The sequence below is a fragment of the Leptopilina heterotoma genome, unplaced genomic scaffold (assembly GCF_015476425.1).
Source record: "Leptopilina heterotoma isolate Lh14 unplaced genomic scaffold, ASM1547642v1 Lhet_7, whole genome shotgun sequence".
In the NCBI taxonomy this organism is placed as follows: Eukaryota; Metazoa; Arthropoda; class Insecta; order Hymenoptera; family Figitidae; genus Leptopilina; species Leptopilina heterotoma.
The window spans coordinates 1,473,693-1,500,924 of NW_025111161.1; the positions used below are offsets into that span (position 1 = coordinate 1,473,693).

The window sequence follows — 27,232 nt, forward strand, 5'->3', positions numbered from 1 at the left end:
TTAACAATTGCAAATAGAGGACTAATTAGATTAACAATTTAAATTTAGTAATTATTATAAATATTTAAGTGCTTTAAGTTGGATATGCGAAATTTTTGTTCAACTCCAAATAGCAAATGTTGTAGCTAGTTAAATTGAAAGTAAAGACAATGAAATCAAAAAATAATTTATCATTTAAATTATTATAATTTATCGTTTCATTACATAATTCGAGTCCGGATTACGTTTAGTTAATAAAGAGTCATTTAAGATAAAGACGTAACTGTTATTATAGAGGTCAACTCGATTGCAAGGAAATGACGTCAAAAGTGACAACATTATTTTCTTTATAAAATATAAAAGAGCATGCAAATAAAATGCTAATAAGGTAGTACGAGCATTAAAAATGAAAGCACTTTCATTTGAAACTTGATAGTATTAGTAAATTTATTCACTACTTCAATATTCGTTCTTATTTTATACAGTAAATATACTCAAAACAATAATAATATTTATAATAAATGTTAACTTATATTTCGTGTGTCGATAATCGAAAATTATTTTAATTCGTCCTATTATAATATTCTCTAGTTGACTTTTGTGCCATGGCCACTTTGATAAACATCGGACAATCCGAATGATAAAAATTCATTATATTCACATTCTCATATATATGTACAATTGCGCCATTGACGAATTTAATGATTTGTATAATAGTGGACGAGGTACGTAGACTTTTTCAAAAGCCAACAAAAGTTTCGCTCTACGTACTGACTCTTAAAGACTTTGGCAGAAATTCTGGAATGACGCATTCATTTAGTATAAAAATACAATAAAAGTCACTTTGACTAAAAAATTTCTCCCTTCGAAGGATAAATTCTCTTCATTTTTGTTACACTCCAATAATTCTTTATTATTGCATATTCGCGCTAATATTTTTTACGGCAGTTAGGCGATAGTTTGCATCAATTCTTGTTATGAAGCTCCACTGCGACTGAGTGTAATCTGCAAACAGACACAAAGTTGCCAAATTAAACATTAAAGGCATTTTAGCTTTCACTTCTTGAGGGGGACTTATAGGGGACGTTGATTTTTTAAATCAGCGTTGCCACGGGTCAGCGAAATGTCAGGAAATATTATCAAAAGAATTGAAAAAATATCTAACTTCTACATTTGCTAAAAAAATTCTTTCTTTCTGGACTGGATGGATTTCAATGTGCTTTGGATATGTTACAAAGACAAATAAAGGGATTATAAAAAAATTGGATTTCTTTTTTAAAAAAATTCTAAAACTTTTGATTTTGAAATTAAAAAAAATTTTAAGAATTTTTTGTCGAAAATATTTAAGATAAGACATTTTTATTGTTTTTTAATACATATAAAATTTCTCGAAACTCAATTATTTTTATAAATTGTAAAATTCTTGGCAAGAATTCAATTACTTTTTGTAAATAACAAAATTTTTCTGAGAAATTCAATTATTTTTGATACAATTATAATTAAATCTCTATAGGTGACGCGATCTGAAGAAAGGGACCTTAGAAGCAAATCATTTTAAGGTTGGGTTAGAGTTACTTTTTTCTTGTTTGAAAGTTTCTTTTTACTTATTTCGAATTAAAATCAGTGTTTATTAAATATTTTAGTTTTAATGAAGACTTAAACTTTAATGATTTATATTGACAGTTGATCCTTTTTTTGTATTTTCATTTAAAAAATTGCAAACATAACCTATAATTTTTTGCTTCTAAGGTCCCTTTCTTCAGATCGCGTCACATAGGAAAAAATTCAGTTATAAACAAGATAATTTTAATAAAATTTCTCTAGAAGGTTCAATTATATTTCAAAATTGTAATAAAATTTTTCTAAACAATTCAATTGATCTTAAAAGTTTTTAATACAATTCTTTGCAAATTTCAATTATTTGCAAAATTTTCATTTAAAATTACTTTCAAAAATTACATTATTTTTACAAAATTTAATTAAATTCTTTTAAAAAAATGTAATTATTTACAAAAACTAAAATAAAATTGTTTAAAAGAATTTGATTTTCTATAAATATTTTTAATGTAATTTAATAGGAAAATGATGAATTATAATTAATAATAAACACGATTATTTTAAAATTTAAATACTTCAAAGAAATTCTTCTTAAAATTCAATTATTTTCAAAATTTTCAGTAAAAATTATTTTAAAAATTCCTTTATTTCCAAGAAAATTTAACTAAATTCTTCAAGACAATTCAATTATTTTAAAGAATTTTATTAAAATTTTTCGAAACAATTCAATTAATTTTATAAATTGTAGGTAAAATTATTGTCAAGAATTCAATTATTTTTGTAAATTACAAAATTCTTCTAAGAAATTCAATTATTTTTAATACAATTTTAATTAATTTCTATAGGAAAAAACCAAATTATATTCAAGATAATTTTAATAAAATTTTTTAACAGGTTCAATTATTTTTAAAAAATGTAAAAAAATTTTTCTTAACAATTCAATTGATCTCAATAGTTTTTAAAACAATTCTTTGCAAATTTTTCAATTATTTGCAAAATTTTAATTTAAAATTACTTTCAAAAATTACATTATTTTTACAAAATTTTAAAAAAATGTAATTATTTACAAAAACCCCATTAAAATTGTTTAAAAGAATTTAATTTTCTATGATTAATTTTAATATACAGTCAGGCCGCAGAACTGTACGGTACCCCAGAAATAACCCCTCCACTTGATTTCAAACTGTACGCTGACGAACTCATCCCCACTATTTAATTTTCAGGACTGTACACTTATATATTTAAGGAGCAAGTTTTCAAAAGTTGATAAATATATTTTTTTTTAAATCGAGATAAACATAAATTTAATAATTTAAATATCTCACAAATCGTCATGTCCCTGCTAAATTTAAAAAAAAAATTATTAACAGCGAATTTTCAATTTAAAAACTTTTTGACATAACCAAATTGACTTTTAATTTTTATGTTTGTTATTAGAACAAATTACCAAAACCTTAAAGTTACTTTATTATGTGAAAGTTTTATTAAAAACAGAACGTATTAAATATAAAAACTTTGTTACAAATATTAAATATTACAAATTTTTTAGTTTGAAATTAACTGAGTGGTTATGTCAGAAAAGTAATTTATTTCGATTTCTCGAAATAATAAGAAAATAGGAATTTATCAAATTTTGAAAATTTGCTCCTCATTTATCGTCTGGGACTATAATATACATAATTTTAGATTTAAAATTAATTGAAATCATAAAAATATATACTATTCTTAAAATTATAAATGTTAGAAAAATTAACAATTTTTAACCAAAACGTATTGCCTCATAAAATTAAAAGAAGTCCACTGATTTATCCAAATTATGAAAAAGAAAATAATTTGATTAAATCAGTAAAATTTTTAATTTTAAGGAAGAATTTGATAAACAATCGGAACAAAAGTTAGTCCAATGTCATAATTTAGTATTTTAAAAAAAAGTCAAATTAAATTTTCAATTCCTTTTGGTAAAAGCGTAAGGAATTTAATTTTCTAAATTTTGAAAATTTTAAATATATATTTGAATAAAAATGATAATTTTGTCGTCAATAATGAATGATTTAAGTAACATAACCTAAAATTTAACAAATGTTTATTCTTATTGACAGAAAATTGTAATTTTTATTCAAATGAAACTTTTAATCGTTTTAAATATTCAAAATTAAATTCTTCGCCTTTCCAACAAGACGAATTTAAAATTTAATTAGTTTTTTTAAATTACGAAATTATGACATTGGAATAACTTTTTATTTGACTGTCCCTCAGGTTGAGTCCACAATAGACAGCGTTAAGGAGATTGAGCTACTTAACACCATTGATATCAATGGTCTTAAGTAGATTATCGATGGTCTTAAGTAGCTCAATCTCCTTAACGCTGTCTATTGTGGACTCAACCTCAGATTCTTCCTTAAAAGGCAACATTTTCAAATATACGGCACTGAATTTAGTAGCGCCACCGTACACTGTGGAGCACTTAAAAACTAAAGCCAGCGTACAGTTTGGCGACAGCGTACAGTTTGAAAGCGTTCAGTTCGGAGGCCCGACTGTAATTTAATAGGAAAATTATTAATTACAATTAATAATAAAAACGATTATTTAATTATTTTAAATACTTAAAAGAAATTCTTCTTAAAATTCAATTATTTTCAAAATTTTCAGTAAAAATTATTTTAAAAAATTTCTTTATTTCCAAGAAAATTGAAATAAATTCAATTATTGCAAAAAAATGTTGATAAAATTCTTGAAATTAATTTAATTATTTTCAAATGTTTTATAAATACTTTACAATAATCTAATGAAGTTTAAATAATTTTATTCAAAAATTATAACAAAGGGTGTTTTCGACGTTGACACTCTGAGCGCTCTGAAAGTACGAAACGTGGTTGGTTGGGCTAGGGGAATTCTGAATGTTGATTGGCTGAACTTCAAAATTCATAGTTTTATGCTCTGGTTTCCACACTCTGTATCGCTCGGTACAGAGCGATACTGTATCGGCGATACAGAGTGTGGAAACCAGAGCATAAAACTATGAATTTTGAAGTTCAGCCAATCAACATTCAGAATTCCCCTAGCCCAACCAACCACGTTTCGTACTTTCAGAGCGCTCAGAGTGTCAACATCGAAAACACCCAAAATAATTGAATTTTGGAAGAATTACATTTGCAGTTTTTAGAAATATTTAAATTTCTTCATTGGAATCAGTGAAAAAGTTAAAATTCTGTCTGAAAATCAGGAAAACGTCAAGGAAAAATTAAATCAAATTTCTGTAGAAATTCTGTAAATATTTTAAAAAACAGATCAACTTTTTTTATGGGATAATTTAGAATCTAAAACTTTTCTGTATTATTAAAATTTATATAGAAAATTAATTTTCTCAATTATACAATTTTTATTTTAATAATTTATTATTATTATCTTTTATATTAAGGAAAAATTTTATAAAAACAGATTGATTTACCAGTTAAATTTTAATGAATCAAAATTAACGTTATTGTTGAAAAATAATTTATAAAAATATATTATTCACTTTTTGATAAATTTTTTAAAAATGATGCAAAGAAAGAAAAAATGAAACAATTCTTAAATTTAATCTTCTTTTTTTTTAAAAGAGTCTTGCAGTTTCTCAAAATTTTAATTAATATTAAAAAATCAAACAAAACTTTACATAATAGGAATATTCAATAAAAATTTATGTCTATAATTTTGTCAATATTTTTTTTCTGCAGAGTAATTAAAATATTATTATTTTTGACTAATTACTAATACTAATAGAAAATACTAAAGTAAAAAAAATTCGCAAACTTCGTAAAAACATAAAGTGTTTTTTTAAGAATTTAAAAATTCCGGAAAAATGCCTAATACTTTTTTTCTTACATTTTATGATCTTCAAATTTATGCTTTACCATAGATACAGTTGTTTCTTGAAACTCGAAGACTGTCGTTATTGTGTAAGATATATTAGAATAGGATCCTCGTAGCACTGCAAGCTGATGGCGTCATCAACTGTTAGTGTAGTAAATTCGAGAACAAAGAGGGTGCAAATTAAAAGGAAGCAAATATCTTTAAAGATGAAAAAAAATTTCTTTTTTCCAAGAAATTGTTTTTTTTAAGTTTTTTCTGCGATCGATGATTATGAATCCGGATTGTTAGAATTAAAGATGGCGGATTCAATATGGAGGAATATTTTTTTTAGAAATGTTTATAACTACGTTTTGTGAGATTCTTGAAGTCAGTGATTAAGTATTTAAGTTTAAAGAAGTTTTTTTTAAATTTAGTATATATTTAAGAGATTTCGCTCAGATTTCTAAACGGCTGAAAATTATTATTTTTAATTTATTATTTTATTTTTAAAGAAAACAAAGATGGAGGTATTGATTCTGAAATAAAAATGGTGAGCCTATGATTTTAGGAAAAATAGAAACTTACTTATTGAGTTCATCTTGAACACGATTGGTGATTAATACTCTGGCTTCGGTCTCACTAACTTTGGTTGCTTGAAGCTCAGCTAGCATATCGCTAAAGTCTATTGGTTCTCCGTAATACATTGTAACTTTTTTGCCCGTTTTGAGAATGTAGGGTGGCTCGTTCGGAAGAATATCATCCATTCCTAGATGATAGACGGGAACGACTAGAGGCATCACTGGCGATTCAAGGATGAGCCTTGCAATGCCCCATTTATACCTGTAATAGAAACTTATTTTAATCTCATGGTTAAAAGTGGGTCGCGGTACTTTGGCATCTTTTCTTTCTTAAAATAGGAAAATGAATTAGAATGGAATGTGAATAATCATTATTTCGAGGTATTTTAATTGAATTTATTCTTGGCCAGAGTCATTTTACGAATGTTTGTAATACACTTTACGGGCAAAAATTAGTTTCTTATATTTTAAGCCACTAATCGAAAACTCTTGGATATTTTAAAAACCGATATTTTACCAAGTTAATCGAAACCAATCAAAATTAATTAATTTACCAAGTTTTGAAAATACTCTACGATTTTAGCAGAAATTATAGAAAAAAAGGCGATAATAAACGAGACGTTTTGGGTCTCAGTCGATTTTCCTATAAGTTCTTCAAATTTAACAGTTTTCTTGAAACTTAAAATTTAAAATGTATTTAAGAAACTCGACTGGGCCCCAAAACTATTAAATTTTCTGCGGGGTCCCTTATTTTTTTCCTATATTTTTTTACAATAAGATTTTGCTTCTTAGGCCTCTTTCTTCGCGACACGTCACTTATATAATTTGAAATCATGGAAAATTTGATTCCTAAACAGTAGAAATTATCATTATTAATGAATTTCATTTATTTGCACAACGCTTTCGCTGTGAATTTACTTTCTCATCTTCCTTACTAAACGGATACGGCGGTAAGAAGGCTTGAATAGAAAGGTATTAGAAATTATTTCATCATCAATAGAAAGACGAAAATTTTAAATACTTCTGAATTCCTTTTTTGAATATATTTCTGTTAAGGCAAATTCAGGGCTCAAATCAGTGAAAGTATTTAAAAATACGGACTTTATGGACCAAAAATGAAAAATTACGGATCAATTGCTAACAAAAATATAATCAGTCCGAATAAAATAAGAGAAAATTTTACTTAAAACTGTAAATTAAATTTTTTCATAACTATAAAACATGAAGATAACCGAGTGATAAAAATCATTATCAATTCAATTATTATAATCAAGAATTTTTAACTAAAATTCTTCTTTAAATCAATTATTTTCAAGAATTCTCGAAAAAGATCTTTTAGAATTTTCAAATCCATTTCTTTACAATATTCAATTTTACGAAATTTCAACTATTCGTAAATTCTTCAATGAAATAAATAAGTATTAGAAAATAAAAACGTAAAATAATGTAAAAAAAAATTCAATTCAACTTTTTGAAAAAAAATAATTTCAAAATTCAATTATTTCTAAAAATTCACGCTACATTGCTTTCAATATTCAATTATTATCTAAAATTTTCATTGAAATTCATTTTGAAATCAGTTTCTATTAAAAATTCTACGATAATTCAATTATTTAAATTCAAAAATAAATAATTTATTAAATAATTGAATGTTTCTTAAAATTCAATTCTCATAAAGAATTTTATCAACAAATTTTAATAAAATTTTTAAGAATAATTACCATTTTTGAGAACTTTAATTAAAAAATTGTATTAAAAATAATTGAATAATTGAAATTTCGGCGAGAATTTTATTAAAAGTTTTAAAAATAATTAAAATTTTAACAAAAATTTTATTAAAATTTTTGAAAATAATTTAAATTTTGCTAAAAATTTTAATAACAATTTTTAAATATAATAGAAACTTTGACGAGAATTCTATTAAAAATTTTGAAAATAATTGAAATTTTGCCAAAAATTTCATTAAAATTTTTGAAAATAAATGAAATTTTGTTAAGAATTTTATTAAAATTTTTTAAATAATTGAAATTTTGACAAAAATTTTAATAACAATTTTTAAATACAATAGAAACTTTGACGAGAATTTTATTACAAATTTTGAAAATAATTGAAATTTTGCCAAAAATTTCATTAAAATTTTTGAAAATATATGAAATTTTGATAAAAATTTTATTAGAATTTTTTAAATAATTGAAATTTTGACGAGTATTTTATTACAAATTTTGAAAATAATTGAAATTTTACCAAGAATTTTATTAAATTTTTTAAAAATAATTGAATTTTGGACAAGAGTTTTATTATTTATAAAAATAATTGAAATTTTGACGAGAATTTTAAAAAATTTTTGAACATAATTAAATTTCTGCGAAGGATTTTATTATTCTTAAAAATAATTGAATACCTACAATAATTTGTAACTTCTTTAAAGTTACAAATTTTTTTAAGTGGTTTTAACTCAAATTTTTCTACAAATCCATTTTTTTAAATAATTTTTAAAATTTTTCTTTTAAATTGTCAAATTCATTTGCTTAGAATTTAATTTTTCAATTATTAATTCATATATATATATATATATATATTAGAAAATAAAAACTTCAAATAATTCAAAAAAAAGTGCAATTAAACTTTTCAAAAAAATTAATTACACAGAATTGTAAGTTAAAAAAATGAAAAATTCAGATTTTCGCAAAGATTTTAATTTTTTTTAGAAAATTTTACTAGAATTCAATTATTTAAATACAAAATAAATAATTTATTTAATAATTGAATATTTCTCAATATTGAATTCTCATAAAGAATTTAATCAAAATTTTTTTTAAATAATTGAATTCTTTTGATCAATTTTTAATAAAATTTTCAAGAATTATTTATGAAAATAATTGAATTCCTAAAAAGAATTTTATTATTTATGAAAATAATTGAATTCTTGCAATAATTTGTAACTTCTCTAAAGTTAAAAATTTTTTTAGTGGTTTTAACTAAATTTCTTCTATAAATTCGTTATTTTTAATAATTTTTGAAATTTTCAAATTCATTTGTTTACAATTTAATTTTTTAAAAATTACTTTTTCAAAAAAATTAATTACACAGAATTGTAAGTTGAAAATATGAAAAATTCAGATTTTTCAAAGATTTTAATTTGAAATTATTTTAAAATTCAATTATTTCTAAAAATGCACGATCTTGTGTTTTTAATATGCAATTATAATATAAAATTTTAAACTAAAATTCATTTTGAAATCAATTTTTATTAAAAAATTTTATTAGAATTCAATTATTTAAATATAAAATAAATAATTTATTTAATAATTGAATATTTTTTAAAATTGAATTCTCATCAAGAATTTTATCAACAAATTTTTTAACTAGGAATTTTATTAAAATTGTGTTAAAAATAATTGAATTTCTAAAAAGAATTTTGTTATTAATTGACGAAAATTATTGAATCCCTGTAAAAATTGTATTATTTATGAAAATAATTGAATTATTGCGAAAAAATTTATAAAATACTTGTAAATAATTGAATTTCTGTGAAATTTGTGAAAATAATTGAAATTTTGCCAAGAATTTTATTTACTAAAATTTTTGAAAATAATTGAATTTGTGATCTATATAATCTTTTACTTCCTTGTAAACAAAATGTACTGTTTTGCAACAGTATCATGCGACGTTTTCTTCACTGTGGAAGTAAGAACGAAAATTAAATTCCTCAATAAAGCGGGAATTGTCAATTTGTCACTGTCAAGTTTTCAGAACTTGATGAGTGATTTTGAAAAGTATAACACTTTTCCACTAAATCCAAGAGTCTTCTAAAAAGTCGACGAAAACAAGCGACTAATTTTTCCCAGCGTGTAATAGATAAAATTGTGGCAAGTGTATAAACCTTAAATTCTCCTTGAGCATATTGACTTTGCCTTCAGGGAAGACGTGAACCCACTCGCCGGAGGATAGTTTCTCGATGCAGAAATCTACCGCATCCTGGAAAATTCCATTCCCCCTGATGACTGGTATGCATTTCCCAAGCATAAAGAAGTATGAGTGCCACACATTTGTGAAACAAATGTCATGTGCTGCCAGGGACCACCTTACTTTTCGGCGACTCAGCAAATACCTCAGGTCCAGAGTTGCTAAATGGGTTCAGACATTTTTCTTTCTTAAATTCTTTCGTTCGATCGTTTTTCGGCAATAGTCTGAGAAAGAAAAGATTTTATTTGTCTGTGAAGAATGGAAACACGCGATTCAAAGAAAAAATCTTCAACGAACCGACCAAATAGACTAAAAAATAAAACAAACATTTAAATTTTGAAAACCTCGGCTTCTTAACTGAAAAAAATTATTAAAACAATTGACAATTTTTTTTTCAGTTTAGATTAAAAATAATATAACAGAACACTACAATTAAACTACATTTTGAATCGTATGCTTTTAAATTTTAATTGTATTCATTTTATTACCTAAAACGTTCGATGTACAAGAATTAACAGTAAACAAATAATTATTGCGTTAAAATATCTCTAATAATTTAATAACGTGCAATAACGTCGGGAAATTTATATCAAATTTTTGGTCAAATGACAAATTTTACAAATTTTACGATTTACGTCAAATGAAATTTATGATAAATGATTTTTTATTATAAAAAATAGTTTATAATGTATAAAAGTTTAAAAAAAACGCTATGACGATTATACATTTACGTAAATTCTCATATCTTCGCCATTTTGAAATTACTTTTTTTTTCATAATTTTTTATGTAAATTGATCATTATTATGTACATTACAAGATAGTAGTAAAGAGACGGCAGTAAGTGTAATAGTTCAATAAAGTTTTTCTTCGACAATATTTTCTAAGTTTCCTAGTAACTTGAAGGTTGTGTAATGTTATTAAAAGTTAGTTTTAAAAATTTTTAATATTTGAAAATTTCACGACAATTCAATGGAAAAGGTCGTAAAAAAGATTCATTACTTATATCAATCAATGCATTTTTTAAAGCACACAGGAAACATATGCATATTCAAGAAATTATAATGTTGACGTTTAAAAAGCAACAAATAAATTCCAGTGATAAGAGCAAAGTAAGCTACATTATAATAGTGCGCAAAAAATCTTAAAGACAATGTGAATTTAAACTGTAGAATACAATTGCGACACAATTTTTAGTTCAATACAAATTTTATAAATAAAAAAAATAATTAGTTGAAACTTTTATATTTGCCACAAAAATTGAATTTTGTTTTTCCCTGAGTTCCAGACAAAATTTTGACTTTTTCCTTGACTCTAAAGAATATTCTGATTCACTCTAAAAATGATTAGATACTCAAAAAAATGTTCTATTACATTTACGAATTTCTTTAATTGTAATTCTTTAAATCAATTATTTTTAACAATTTTTGAAAAAATTCTTTGAGAACTTTCAAATCCATAATTAAATTTCAAATGCACAATTAAATTTTTTAATTTTTATCAAATATACATATATTAGAAAATTCTAACTTTCTGTTTTGATTAATTCAGAAAAATTTCGATAAAAAAAAATGTAGTGAATATGTATTTTAATTATTAGAATTATTTTATCATGTCACAAGTGAATGGTAAAAGATATCAATTACTTTGTATATTCCACTCACTTAACAATATATAAAGGCATTGTTTAGATAAAAGAAATTCCCAAACAGTTACGTAAAATTTAATTTTTAAATATAACAATTATTTTTCTTTTCAGAAAAAAATTAATTTTAAAGTTTTTTTTTTTAGATAATTATGTGAAAAATTGTAATTGTTGTATAATTTATGTGATTTAATTTTTACGACTTGCATAATTGCCAAAGGAAAAAATTACTCGTTAATCATTTTTTAAAATTAATCTAACAAAATTTGAATTAATGTTCACTATTATTAATTTTTTGTAAAGTAGTATACAGAAAATATTTTTTAATTAAATTAATTATTTAAATTAAAGTTTAATAAAATCAATTTTCTTTAATTTACATTTTAATAATTTTAAGTTCTCTACTATTTTGCCCTTTTTTTCAGTCTCAGAGCTACTTTTTATTACTTTTTTTTTGCTGACAGACGAGACGAAGCCTGTTAAGTGTAGAATTCTGTAGATTTTTTAAAAGTCAGTTTCAAAGCAAAAATAGTAAATTATTTAAACAAATTGAAAATATTGAAAATATCGAAAAAGGATTTTAGTAAAAAGTTATAAAAATTAACGTCAAAAAAAATGGCATTAATTTATTATTTTATGCTGAAAAATTAATTTATAGACAAAAGTATCAAAAAAAAATTTTCAATCCAAAATTGCCAAGAAAAATTTTCAAAAATTAATATTTCCAAAATATATTTTTCTAAAGTACAAAATTTTAAAATAATTCCCAAAATAAAAATCTCAAATATAAATTAAATTAAAAATTATAAAATAAAATCTATAATATTTAATAATATTTTCAACTAAACTTTATCTCTAAATCAATTATTTTTAATAATTTTCCGAAAGTTCTTCTAGAATAATTCAATTTTATTATTTAAATACAAAAACTTTGTTCGAAGATAATTGAATCTTAAAAAAATATGATAGAAGAATTCGAAGAATTAGTTTTTAAAAATATTTTAATGTCATTTTTCAGAAAATAATTGAATTTCTTAAAAGAATTTTTGTATAAATTTAAAAAAAACTAATTAATTTTTTTAAAGAATTTTAATTTAAAAATTTTGAACATGATTTTTTTCTCTAAAATGTTAAAAATAATTTTAAAATACTTTTTTTTTATGTATTTGAATTTTCGAAAATATGTAATTGAAAATACTGAAAATATTGAATTTAAAAAAATTAGAAGCTAATTTTCATTAGTTTTCATTTTTAAATTTACATTTAAAGATTTTTCATTAATATTTTTGATAATTCAATTATTTTCAAAAATTTGCAATTCAAACTCTTCAAAAGTTGATTTTCCAAAAATTGTAACAAAATACTAGAAAAAAATTAATTATTTTCAATTAAATTTTACAAAATTTCCATTAACTCAAAAATATTTTTATTATAGATATAATTTGAAAAATTTAATTTATCTTAAGAAATGATTGCAATATTTGGAAGAAAAATAGAAAAAGTCGCAATTTTTGAAAATAAGCCACAATTTTTATTATAGAAAATTCTACGTGTATTAAATTATTTTAATACAAAAATAAATAATTTATTGAATAATTGAATTGTTTTTAAAATTGAATTCTTTTGACAAATTTTAATAAAATTTTTTAGAATAATTACATTTTTCGTAGACTTTAATTAAAATTGTATCAAAAATAATTGAAATTCTGAGAAGAATTTTATTATTTATGAAAATAATTTAATTATTAAGAAGGAATTTATAAAACATTTGTAAATAATTGAAGATCTTTGAATTTTTTTTTTTTATTTATGAAAATAATTAAATGTTTGCGTAGAATTTTATTACATTTTTTTTTTAATTAATTGAATTCTTTAGGAAAAATTTATAAAAATTACTAAATGTTGAAAATCATTGAATTTAGGAAAATTTTTGAAAATAATTGAAATTTTGTTAAGAATCCTATTAAAATTTTTTTATATTAATTTTTCGCGAGAATTTAAAAAAATGTTTAAACATAATTGAATTTCTGACTTCTCCCTGATATCCCTGACCTGTGGCAACCTTTAAGTTTGATAATTACATTTGATTAATTAAGTAGTTTAATTTGAATAAAATAAATTCTTTTGTCATTGTGGGTTCTAAAGAAAATAAAAAGAAAGTGTTTAAAAAATTTTTTTTTTCGTTTTCTCGAAAGTATTTTGTTCTCATATTTTATGGGCAAGCATCTTAGTTTTCTCATAAAAATGATTAAAAAAATTAATCTTTTGGTAATTTTTCCTAATAAAAAACTTTAAAAAATTATGTCATCTTGGTTGTGTCAAAAAAGTTTTTAAATTGAAAACTCGTTGTTAATAAATGTTTTTTTAAAAATTTAATTACAATGGGTAAAGTGAAATTTAAACTAAGACGTTATTGCACACTTTTCAATTAATTTACAGAATAAAATTTGATGATGAAAAATAAATTATTTGATAATAAAACAAATGTATATTAGAAATGATTCTAAAAAATGATTTTAAAATCCTTGTTAGAATGTTATTTTATGGCAGAAATTTTAATTATTATTCGTTTAAAAAACTTTCAAGTTGTTCACGACGACAACTTTATAAAGAACAAAAGAGTAATTAAACAGGAAAAATCGACAGACAGTTTAAAATATTTCTCAGAGTGACATAAGTGTAAGAGTGTTAAAATGATTCGAAAGCAAAACTTACCCCATATACCTGGATCATCAAAGCAACTGTGATGATTTGAAACTGTAATAAGAGGTACATTTTTCGGCCGAGAATCCAATGCCCTTTGAATAATGTGTTTGTTGTAAATTGTCGTTTTGTTAAACCATTCTTGAAGGAAGCAGAGAATTTTTCAGGGATGAAATTTCGTTTGACACTTTATAAGAAACATAACACCAACGAGCAACGACGTTTGAAAGCACTTACCGATAAAGATTTTAGAGAAAATTCCTACAGCAGCAAAGGTTATAGTACTAGCCATGTTCCACAGTCTTGACGGATTACGGAGCTTGGGAATTATCCAAGTGATATTGTAGACCATGTTGAATCCACTGCTAAAAGGAAAGGAACGAGGTTTTTGAAGCCTCGTTTTCCTTTGCTCGAACAGTATTATTTTCCGAGCAACTTCCCCTAAAACTGTCTGTTCTTTCGTAATACGACACGGCCATGTTCGCATTGTTATGTTTGACATTACTCAATATTGCTCACGTGACCACTTGTTCACGATAAGCAGTGCCGCCAACCTTCCTGCGCCTCAACAAATTTACCGACTGGAATTTAAAATTAAATAATTATTATAAATATTCTTTTATTATATTTAACTTAATTTTTAAGATATTTTCAAACTAAATTCATGTTAGTTTAAATTCTCATCGTTTCGTTCATATGGCTACGAACTGAACTACTGCACGCTAAAGAAAAGGTATTTAGAAGCAAATGAGATTTATTTAATCCAATTAAATGCTATTAACTTGTCTGCTATTATCTAGTAAATCTGTATTTGAACCGCAAATAAGAAAATTAAATAAATATTTTATTCAAATTAGAAATTATTTTAAGGATTTTTAATGAAATTCTTTTCCAAAATTCAATTATTTTGATAAATATCAAAATTCTTCTCAAGAATTCAATTATTGTCAAAAATTTTAATTAAATTCTTGGCAAAACTTCAATTATTTAAACAAAATTTAATAAACTACTTTGCACGAATTCAATTATTTTTATAAATAGCAAGATTTTTTGCCAAAAATTCAATTATTTTCAAAAATTTAAATAAAATTCTTTGCAACATTTTAATTAATTTTAAAAGTTTTTCGCAATTCAATGTTTTTAAATATTTACTATTTTCATAAAATTTATCAACAGATTTATTTATAGAAAAAACTTGTTGATACAATTCTACGAAAAGATGCAATTATTTTCATAAATAATAAACTTTCATTTACGAATTCAATTATTTTCATCGCAGAATTACAAATATTTTTAATAAAATTTTAAATGAATTCCTTGAAAAATGCAATTATTATTAAAAATTTTATTAAAATTTAAGGAAAGAATTCAATTTTAAAAAACATTCAATTATTCAATAAAACAATAAAATTCGTGGCAATAATTCAAATATTTTCATGAATAACATTTAATTCGTCGCAGAAAATCAATTATTTTCAAAAACTTTTAAGTAATTTTGCAAAAGAATTCAATTATCTTGATAAAAAATAAAATCGCATAAATTCTTCCCATAAAATCAATCATTCTAAGGAATTGAAATAAAATTCTTTTCCAAAATTCAATTATTTTGATAAATATCAATATTCATACACAAGAATTCAATTTTTTAGAAAAATAATAAAATATTTTGCAGAAATTCAATAATTTTTAAAACATTAAAAAAAATTGTCAACATTTTAATTGTCTTTATAAATGAATAGCAAAATATTTTTCGACAAAATTCAATTATTTTGAGGAAATTTATAAAATTCATTGCAAAATTCAATTATTTTCAGGAAATTTATAAAATTCATTGCAGAATTCAATTATTTTCAGGAATTTTAATAAAATTCATTGCAAAATTCAATTATTTTTATAAATATCAAAATTCATCACAAGAATTCAATTCTTTTGAAAAGTAATAAAATACTTTGCAGAAATTCAATAATTTTGAAAACATTAAAAATAAAAGTCAAAATTTCAATTGTCTTTCTTAATAAAAAGTAAAATATTTTTCGACAAAATTCAATTGCTTTTAGGAATTTTAATATAATTCATTGCAAAATTCAAATATTTTCAGGAAATTTATAAAATTCATTGCAAAATTCAATTATTTTCAGGAAATTTAATAAAATTCATTGCAAATTTCAATTATTTTCATAAATGACAATATTTATCAGAAGAATTTAATTATTTTTAAAGTTAATCAAATTCTATGCAGAAATTCAATTATTTTCAAAACATTAAAAAAAAATTGTCAAAATTTCAATTGTCTTTGTTAATAAATAGCAAAATATTTTTCGACAATATTCAATTATTTTCCAAAATTTTAATAAAATTCATGGCAAAATTTCAATTATTTTCAATGATTTTCAATATTCTATACTATATTCTAATAAAATTTCCCAAAAGAATTCAATTATTAAAAAAAGTTTTGATATTTTTTTAATTTAATTATAAATAATTATAGCTTGATAAATAACAAAATCGCATATATTCTTCCCTTAAAATCAATTATTCTAAGGAATTTCAATAAAATTCTTTTCCAAAATTCATTTATTTTGATAAATATCAAAATTCATCGTAAAAATTCAATTCTTTTGAAAAGTAATAAAATACTTTGCAGAAATTAAATTATTTTAAAAATTTTTTAAAAATTCTCGTTAAGAATTAAAGTATATTTTTATAAATAGATAGGTAAATTCTTCTCAAGAATTAAATTATTGTCAAAATTTTTTTAAAAATTCTTCTGAAGTCAATTATTTTCAAAAATTTTAATAAAATTCTTCTCATGAATTCAATTTGAATTTTTTTTTTCAAAAATTATTATTTAAATTTTTCTCAGGAATTCAATTATTTTTAGAAAATTTAATAAAATTCTTCAAAAAGTTTTCAATTATTATTTTCAAAAATTGTTATAAAATTCTTTAATATAATAAATTTCATTAAAATTTTAATTAAATTCCTAAGAAATTAAATATTTTCAAAAGTTGTTAATAAAATTCTTCATAAAAATTAAATTTTAAGAAACATTCAATATTATTTATTTTTGTATTTAAATAATTGATTTCTCGTAGAATTAAATTATTGTTTTTCGTACTTTTAACTAACAATTCTGTAGAATTAATTTTTTTTGAAAAAGTTTAATTGAATAATAATTGATGTTATTGATTTAAAGTAGAATTTCAGTTAAAAATTCTAGAAAATGTACTAATTGAATTGAAATAATACAAATATTTTTAAAAAAATTATAGTAACAACATTTTTATAATTATAAACTAATTATTTTGTCAGTCGGTCATCTTTAATTATTACAAAACATAAAGAAATGGATTACTCCGAGTCTTCGACTCGGAGTAATCCATTTCTTTATGTTTTGTAACAATTTTTTTTTAAATTGTTTAATTTCAAAAAAGGTTTGAATTTAAAATTTTTGATCTTACCCAATGAAAAAAAAAATGATTAAATATTTATTTTAAATAAAGCTATTGATGTTTTCGAATAATTTGACTTTTGAAGAAATTTGTAAATAAATTTAATAAAACATTTTTTTGAGTATCTATAATAATTTAACGTCCAGGAACATAGCGCAGAAATATAGAATCAAAGTTCGGATTTTGTCAATAAGCACCCCTAACACTTACCATACAAATGGTCTCCATTATGGTATAGATTCAAGCCAAGAGATATCTCGACTTGAAAATATCCAAAGCCAGCTAACAATAAGTAGCTGGTGACAGATGCTCTGTATGCAAATTTCAGGATCCAAGGATAAAACCTAAAATCTTCTGCATTTCCCTCCTACAGCTTCATCTTCTCCGTTGCTCTTCCCTTTTCAAGTATCTGCGTCGTGATAAAGACCTTTTCTCAATTTTCACGTTCAACCCATACTTTGAAATTTCCCCTTGTCTTTTACCTCATTCTGGGAACAAAGGAATCTAGAGGCCTATAAGATAAAGTTAAAAATACTGTAAAGCATAACTATATAGGAACTAATGAAAAGTGACTTAAAAGAAATGATTATCGAGATTGGTCCACAGAAAGGAGACAATTTTTGTGTCCAAATATTAGTAACTGAATTAATAGCTCTAGCGCCTCAGGTTAAAGAGGATAAAAATTTTGGAAACTCCCAAAAACTTTTCTTATGATCCTGAAGTGCTAGACAAATTTAGGACCCAGGATTCGTGTACAGACGAGGATAAAAGGTTAATTACTCAATTTTTGTCAGATACAAAATTTTCCATGAATGTAAAATTGTAAACAGAATATTTTGGATATTCAAATTTCCTTTTGAGTCATTCCATTATATTTCGACTAAAGTCGTTGCCGACTAATTTTAAAAAATTGTAATATTTTGCAGGAATGATTTTAAAGATATTAGGATCACCGAACAAAAAGAATTTTTTAAATATTTTTTATATTTATTGTAAAATAAGCATCTAAAGTATATGAAGTCGTAAAAACTGACACTTTTTCATCTATTAGAAAATATTAAAGAAAACACATCATTTACTATAAAAACGTAAAAAAATTATTAGAATTTATTAAGAATGAATTATTTTATTATTATAAATTGATAGAAACAATTATTAATAAGAAATAATAAATAAAAAGTAATTTTAAAGTTTACATGGAAAATAACCTATTTTTGCAAATTCCATTCACTAAATATGAGAAAGAGAAATCATTAAATTGGATAAAACCTTATGAAATATAAAGTACCTGTGATTAACTTTTAGTTTTTCTTACCACTTTCTTCCTGTTTTCTTCACAAATATTAAAAAATAAGCAATTAAAATTGGCACTTTGCTTATTTTCACGATTTTCAAATGTAAATAACTTCTGCCCAGAAAAATGAAAAATTACGAAAATTGGGCAATAATTAATTCATCACTAGATACACTTACTGGAAAAAGATTTTCTTTGGTCCCGAAGCTATTTCTCGAATTAATTAACTTTAAACTTTTTACTATTTTTATCAGGTTAATACATGTGATTTCTTTAAAACTGAAGTTGGTTCAAAACGATTAAACAAGAAGAGCTAACTTCGTCCTTTAAAAAACACATGTATTAACCTGATAAAAATAGTCAAAAGTTTAAAGTTAATTAATTCGAGAAATAGCTTCGGGACCAAAGAAAATCTTTTTCCAGTGAGTGTATCTAGTGATCAAATAATTATTGCCCAATTTTCGTAATTTTTCATTTTTCTGGGCAGAAGTTATTTACATTTGAAAATCGTGAAAATAAGCAAAGTGCCAATTTTAATTGCTTATTTTTTAATATTTGTGAAGAAAACAGGAAGAAAGTGATAAGAAAAACTAAAAGTTAATCACAGGTACTTTATATTTCATAAGGTTTTATCCAATTTAATGATTTCTCTTTCTCATATTTAGTGAATGAAATTTGCAAAAATAGGTTATTTTCCATGTAAACTTTAAAATTATTTTTTATTTAATATTTCTTATTAATAATTGTTTCTATCAATTTATAATAATAAAATAATTCATTCTTAATAAATTCTAATAATTTTTTTACGTTTTTATAGTAAATGATGTGTTTTCTTTAATATTTTCTAATAGATGAAAAAGTGTCAGTTTTTACGACTTCATATACTTTAGATGCTTATTTTACAATAAATATAAAAAATATTTAAAAAATTCTTTTTGTTCGGTGATCCTAATATCTTTAAAATCATTCCTGCAAAATATTACAATTTTTTAAAATTAGTCGGCAACGACTTTAGTCGAAATATAATGGAATGACTCTTTTCTAAATTTTAGAATCATATAATTTAAGATTATTTGGCAGGAGAAATATAAGCGTTGTAAAAGATCATAAATTTCATTCTTGAGACACAACGGAGAATTCGATCGAAATGGTTTGAATTCTTGTCTCGAATGACATGTAGCAGCCACGTATCCAGAATATCAATGCGAGCTACCCATTTTGGTGCGGTTGCTTTCTTTATTCTATTCTTCTCCATTTTCAACCCCCTTAAAAGTTTTCAGTCTACAGACGGGGCAGAGGGTGGTATTCGATATGAATAACAGACAATGAAATTTTATTTTGTTATGTTGAGCTTGCAGAATTATTTTTCAAAAAAAAAAAATGTCTAGCATTCAATTCTATGCTTATCTTTAAAAGTTGGAAATAATTCTCTTATTTCTTCTTTATTCTTTAATATGCAAATTGATAAGTGTAATAATAATTATTATCAATAAAATTTTCCAAAAGAATTCAATTATTTTTGTAAAATTTCGAAAATATTGATATTGAGGAATAAATAAACATCAGTTCGAACAATAAATGAATTAAACAGAGAGAAATTTTTTTTAGATAGACAGTAGCTGCGTGGATTAAGGCACCGACTTGACGGGTACATGTACAGCGTTCGAATCCCGTCACCGACATTTTCTAAAATTTTATAATAAAATTCTTCATAAAAATTCAATTATTTTCAAAAATTTTAATATTAATTCTTCCTTAAAATTCTTAATGAAAACTTAATAAAAAAAAACTTTTTAAGAAAATTTAATTTATATTTGTAGACCACTATTAAAAAATGATGAAATATTAAAATAGGTTTAATTTAATTTTTAATATTTCATGATTAATTACAACTTGTCTGTTAGCAAAAATATATTAAATTGACTAGGGTTTTGTGACAGGAAAGTGTTTATCCCCTTATAATATGTTTTATTGCTCTCTTAATGCTTTCATTCCAGCCACGTGCTCCGACTCGAATTTACACGAAAGAGTACGAATTACCCCGAGTTTCAGATTTCAACTCATCTCTCTTTATCGGAATTTTAGTCGAATACGCGTGGTGCTGCTGCCTACAGCACTCGAATTCTTTGGGGTGTTGATTTTCATAGTTCTTCCTAATAAATAATATTTTCTCTTTACTAAATATTCATAGAGATCTATATTTATTTTTATATTTATTAGAATGAATATTGTTTTTAAAACTGTAAAATATATTTAAATTTCTAAGTTAATTTAAAGCAACGATTAAAGTAGTTAGTAGTAGTAGTAGTTAGCAGTTTTTGGTTAAGAGATATTTGTTTATAAGATTGTTGATCTTCCGCCGAATGCCTTTAGTTAATAAATAATAGAATTTTTTAAAACAAAGTTGAAAATTTTTGAATAACTACTGTTATTGAAGAGAAGACCGAGCAAAAGGTAATTATAAACATTATTTGAAAGCTTATGAAACAAATATTAAATTACAAGTATAACATGTAACAAAAATTTAAAATTCAGTAAACATGTATTTTTCTGAATTTCAAAATTAAAAATTAGAACATAATTTTATATAGTTTGATTTTTCAAAGCTTTCATCAAATTTTTCTATCAACTGTTTAATAATTGTTACTATTAAATAATTTTATTGAAGATGTTTACTATTAAATAATTATTACTTTGTTATTAAATACTAACAAAAGCAGTTTTATTTTATTAAATATAAGGAAATATTTATTGAGCTTGGGGATACCCTAGTAAAAATGCTTAATAAGAACGTAAACAATCCTAAATATAGGTTTCTAATGGTTTCTATTTCTTTTAACGAGTATTTTGTTTACGGCTTCTATTACGATTAAAATATGTTTTAAATTATCGGTTTTCTATGTAGTTTGATTGGATAGTGCATTTTATGGTTTCTCCTCTTATTTGTATTTTTTTTAAAAGATCAAAAATTAAGAACCATTTAGAAATGTAATTTTCAGAGTATACGATAAACGATTCTTATTATAGAATAGAAACCTAATGAGGTATACATGTAATATGAGTAACCTGATTAATGCGAAAGAAGAACTTGACTCTTCTACCGAAACAATTATCGTGCTTTTTTCTATTTTCTTCAATGTACAATCAACTTTAACGAAATATTTTCTAATATAACCCTTATTAGGTTTTTATTCTAAGATTTTTTTATACAATAAAAACCAAATACCGTAAAAGAGGCTAATTTCGCTCAATTTTTCAATTCTTCTTTAAATAACTTCGGGAAACGATAAAAATAAGCATTGGCACTGAAAATATATAATCTCTAACTTCATTCTCTTTCCTAATTTAATACTGCGTAAAGAAATTAAAATATGTTGAAGAAAACTATTTATAAGCAAAATATATTAAAATCTGCAAAAATAAAACTAAATATTCTTTAGAACTAAATGTAGAAAAAAATTAAATAATAAAAAAAAATTAAATTTATTATAACATTTATTTATTTATCTTTTTTTTAATATTTCCTTTTGTTTCATAGTACCAACCCCACATAACCTTGAAGTGCGGAATCCAAAGTATCTGTAGGCAGATTTCCCAAAATTCCCTAAGCAAAAAAAAAAAAAACATAAAAATAAGGTTAAGTTTGACAGTTTTGTGCTTTAACAGTTTCAAATTATTTAATTTTCAGTTATAATAGTACTATCGTTGAATAATATCGAATTATGAATTAAAATAATTAACATATTTTAAATATCCAGGTCCACGCCTGGAATAGAATTTTCTATATTTTTGCATGGTGCCAGTGGTCAGGGTAGTTTTATGATCAAAGGTTGAAGTTAAAAAAACCAGTAAAGTATTTTTAAAGAGCCCAAAAATAATAAAGCAATTTGCCTTAAAATAAAAGAAAAATGTTGAATTTTAAGAATATTCGATTTTTCGAATTTTTGAAAATTTTTTTATTTTTTACCAAAGTTTGGAGATTTTTAAATAAGTAAAGTATTCTTGAAAAGCACAAAAATATTGAAGCCAAATGCCACAAAAGAAATGAAAAAATGTTAAATTTTAAGAAATTCGGTTTTTCGAATTTTTTATAATTTTAAAAAATTTTTTATTTTTTACCAAAGGGTGGAGACTTTTAAATAAGTAAAGTATTTTTGAAGAGCACAAAAATATTGAAGCCAAATGCCACAGAAGAACAGAAAAAATGTTGAATTTTAAGAAATTCGGTTTTTCGAATTTTTTATAATTTTGAAAAATTTAAAATTTTTCACCAAACGTTGGAGACTTTTAAATAAGTGAGGTATTTTTGAAGAGCACAAAAATATTGAAGCCAAATGCTACAAAAGAAAAGAAAAAATGTTGAATTTTAAGAAATTCGGTTTTTGGAATTTTTTATAATTTTGAATAATTAAAAATTTTTCACCAAACGTTGTAGCCTTTCAAATAAGTGAGGTATTTTTGAAGAGCACAAAAATATTGAAGCCAAATGCTACAAAAGAAAAGAAAAAATGTTGAATTTTAAGAAATTCGGTTTTTCGATTTTTTTATAATTTTGAATAATTTTAAATTCTTTACCAAAGGTTGGAGACTTTTAAATAAGTAAAGTATTTTTGAAGATCCCAAAAATAATGAAGCAATTTGCCTTTAAATTTTTATTTTACTGTTATTACAGGAAAATAATTAAACAATTTTTTTTTTAATATTCTTAGTTTCCGGGCAACCTGCACTCCAGGTGCCTGTAGACTAATACCAGAGACAAATTATTTGAAAATTCATTAATAGATTCACTTGAAATTCGTTACTCGGAGGTTTTTTTGGGTCATTGATTACGAATATATGATGCCAGTTTTTAAAAATTCAAAACGACAGACGACATTTTTTAAATAAATTTCATTAGATTTATTTGAAAATTGTTATTGGGGGGTTTTATTTTGGGTCGCTGATGATTACAAATTTGATGTCAATTTTTCAAAATGCAAAGTTTTAAATCGAATATGGAAGTCAACAAATTTTTAAAATTCATATTTTTATATGAATCTTAGTAAATGTGGATCAAAATGTCCGATCCGTAAGAAAATGTTATTTGAAAATTCAAAAATTAGTGAATTTCCATAAAACTTGAAATCTAGAGAGTTTTGAGGTCGATAGTTACAGATGTGATGTGAAATATTTTAAAATTTAAAATGACTAATCTGACAAAGTAGAAGATTAGAAAACGCCATATTGGATCCATCATTTTTTATTTTGTAAAATTAACATCATATTCGTAATCAGCAACCCCAAAAACCCCCGTGCAACAAATTTAAAATGAATCTAATGAAATTTTAAAAATGTCCGCCATATTGGATCCGCCATTTTGAATTTTGTAAAATTAAAATCATATTCGTAATCAGCAACCCCAAAAATCCCCGTGTAACAAATTTAAAGTGAATCTAATAAAATTTTAAAAATGTCCGCCATATTGGATCCGCCATTTTGAATTTTTAAAAACTGACATCATATTCATAATCAGCGAGTTTTTTGCTTCATGTAAATATGAATATTTTAGATAGTGTTGAGATTCTATATGTTCTTTTTAATATGATCCGATTTTAATAGTATTAAATTCTATAATATGGAGGGTAAAAATTTTATTAATTTTTTAAAAAGTATAATTTTTTTTAGTGTTTCATCCAAGTTGTTGGCGCAGTACTTTGCCAGCAATGCGTTCCCTCTTAGGACCATGTGAGTAAAATCCAAATAAATAGTTAGAATACAATAAATGAGTATAAATGTTTGCATATGTTTAGTTTTATTTTTTTAATGGGTTTTGATAAATTATTTCTATAATTGTAATAATGTACAGTAATTTTAACTGATTAGTAATTTTTTTTAATGAGAATTTTAAGAAAAAGGGTTCGAATACTAATAATATATGTTGAAAATATTTACGATATTATCGATCGAAAGATGATGTTCAACCACACTTAGTTCGTGTAACAGGGACTTCTTCTTAGTCATACTAGCATTAACCCCCCAATGGACTACGAGAGAGGGGTAACAAAGACAGGGTAAGAAAAAAGTGAACGTTGCATTTGTTATCGAATGAGTTGGTGATGGGGCAGTAACAGGGGGTTTTTTAGAAGGGTGTTATTCACTACAACTTAGTGCTGTGCAGTGCTACCTAGAGTTAAGTTCCCCGGATTTGCTCGCTAGCACACGCGATACGATTCTATATCTTAGCCGCGTTCAGAAATCACGTGCAAAGTGTAAACATTATTATAAACACGTGGGAGAAGTTGTTTATTTCATTTACGTATACTTCGCTTTGCGGAATTCTAATATGATTTCATTTAGACAGATCATTCATGGAATATTATCATATTCATTCTTCTGAAATAGTGCGCGTTGCATCTTCCTAGTGATTTGATTTCATATTCAAACCGGTTGAATAGAAAGCTGATTCATAGAACAAAAACCATGGGGTGCGACGTTGATGTTTCGTAAAGTGAATCTGTACAAAATTAGGTACTCAGTAATAAACTAATATTAATGAACATTAATACTTTCAAATAGTTTAAAAGAGATACAATATATTCTTTTTTTGGTGACATAATGGATCAAAGTTTGTGTGGATTGAAGTGACAACATGGATCATACAAAAATACATTACTTTTTTGACAGTTTAAAATGGCAAATGACAAATGTCTTTCGGAAATCTGTCAGCCATGCGACCGTCCGGTAAGTGTTTAGATAAATTTTAATTTCAAGTATTTTTATATTAGAAGTGCTTTTCAAAGGTAAATGAAAAAAAAATTCGTGCTACCCAAGTAGCATACTTTTTTTTTTTAATAACCATATTGGTTGAATCAACAAAATATTAAATATTAAAACAATATTAAACTATCAACCTTTAGGTAATAAGTAACTTGTTGCTAAACATCTTATTGCGCCAGAATCTTAATTTAAGATACTTTAAAAAAACTTATTGAAGTAATTTACTATACAACTGTTTACAAATTTAGATATAAGTGATTTTATCTGTATCCGCAAAGTAAAAATTTTAAATAACAGATGTTGTTCAACTTAATTAAAAGAATATAAGTTTTAAATGTATAATTACAAGGAAATTACATCTCGAAACTGATTAAATCCACAATTTGTTGTCGCCGATTTTAAGCCCGCTAATTTTTCTTTTTCAAAGAAAAAGTTATCACGGGGTTTTTGTTATTATTCAGCTCACGATCTTTTGAAATGAAATCAAATCTGTTTGGTATTCGAGGTGCGATTTTCATAGGACGGAAGGTAAGGTTGGGAATCGTGATTGAATCTAGAAGCCTAGCCATAGTCCGAAGAAAACACCCCACAGCATTTGTATCTTACTAGCTACCCCTAACATCGTCTCGGACTTTGTATAAATCCTTCTCCAGCTAGGGTCAGAACCCTAGCTTGTATGTGTGGACACGACACAAATAGTTTCATTATATCGAACACAATATCTATAATACATAATTCTTGAAACCACCCCATATATAAAGAGAAAAGACATAAGCGTCGTAAAAGCGTTTTGATTTCGCCAAACGTTTCCATAATTTTGTGAATTTTTATTGATGCGTAGCATATTGAGTAGTGTTGAGTAGTACGCACTATGCCGTTCAATAACTTTTGTCCACCCCACAGCGATTAAGCGCATTAGAAAAAGTATAATATTTTTGGTTCGTGTATACAGTTACAAGTGTCAATAGGGACTTTAAAACTTATTTCTTAATCTTTTACACTAAATAAATATTTTTATTATTTTTCCAAATATGTAATTACTTTCATGTGCTTTTGACTTTATTCATCAACCACAGTAGCAGGCCTGCACAGTAGTTAAGGGTTCGCTAAGAATAAAATGTTAGATTTTCAAAATTCATAGGATGATACATGAATATGAAAATAAGCGAATGATTTTTTTTAGAAATTGTTCAGATTTGCATGAAACTTGTTACTTGGGGGTTTTTGGGGTCGGTATAGACCGTTCGACATACATTAAGTTAGAGGTTTAACATCGAGGTACAATATGGTGTGCACTGTTGATTACTGTTCGGTAAACACCCTCAGAACTCGATTGTCGATAAACCGGTTGTACTCAGGAGAAGTTTTCTACACTTTCCTTCTCCCTCACGAAAAAAAACCCAATTAGGATGGTCCAGGCAAACGCAACCACTCCTAATTCGAAGGCATTCTGTAGATGCAGTATTTTTAAGG

The 27,232-nt window shown here is 24.0% G+C and overlaps 2 protein-coding genes across 4 annotated transcripts in view; one reads left to right on the plus strand and one right to left on the minus strand.

The window, feature by feature from the left end:
- Positions 1 to 400: 400 nt before the first annotated feature.
- Positions 401 to 14,803, minus strand: LOC122510534 (tafazzin). Its single transcript, XM_043625277.1, has 5 exons — positions 14,495 to 14,803; positions 14,270 to 14,398; positions 9,829 to 10,072; positions 5,953 to 6,207; positions 401 to 984 (listed from the first exon to the last, which is right to left on the minus strand). Exons 1-5 carry the CDS (start codon positions 14,757 to 14,759, stop codon positions 945 to 947), a joined length of 933 nt encoding a protein of 310 aa, XP_043481212.1. The 5' UTR covers positions 14,760 to 14,803; the 3' UTR covers positions 401 to 944.
- Positions 10,762 to 27,232, plus strand: part of LOC122510533 (protein prickle-like) — a 45,524-nt gene continuing 29,053 nt past the window's right edge. Inside the window, exons 1-2 of one of the 3 annotated variants that reach the window (XM_043625276.1) lie at positions 10,762 to 11,021; positions 24,668 to 24,727. Coding sequence is in view for 1 of the 3 variants with exons in the window: in XM_043625273.1 (XP_043481208.1) it covers positions 25,632 to 25,723 (92 nt within the window). In the remaining 2 variants the exon portion in view is untranslated. Of the gene's footprint in view, positions 11,022 to 21,072; positions 21,458 to 24,667; positions 24,728 to 25,076; positions 25,724 to 27,232 lie in introns of those variants that run through there. The other 2 variants (XM_043625275.1, XM_043625273.1) reach the window with 2 other exon arrangements.

Excerpts from the sequence above, each read along its gene's own strand:
- LOC122510534 (XM_043625277.1), bottom strand. The coding sequence starts at position 14,759 with ATGTCAAACATAACAATGCGAACATGGCCGTGTCGTATTACGAAAGAA. Across the intron at positions 6,208-9,828 it reads ATGCTCAAGGAGAATTTAAG|GTATAAATGGGGCATTGCAA; the intron begins GTTTATACACTT and ends TTTCTATTACAG. Across the intron at positions 985-5,952 it reads GTTCAAGATGAACTCAATAA|ATTACACTCAGTCGCAGTGG; the intron begins GTAAGTTTCTAT and ends GTCTGTTTGCAG.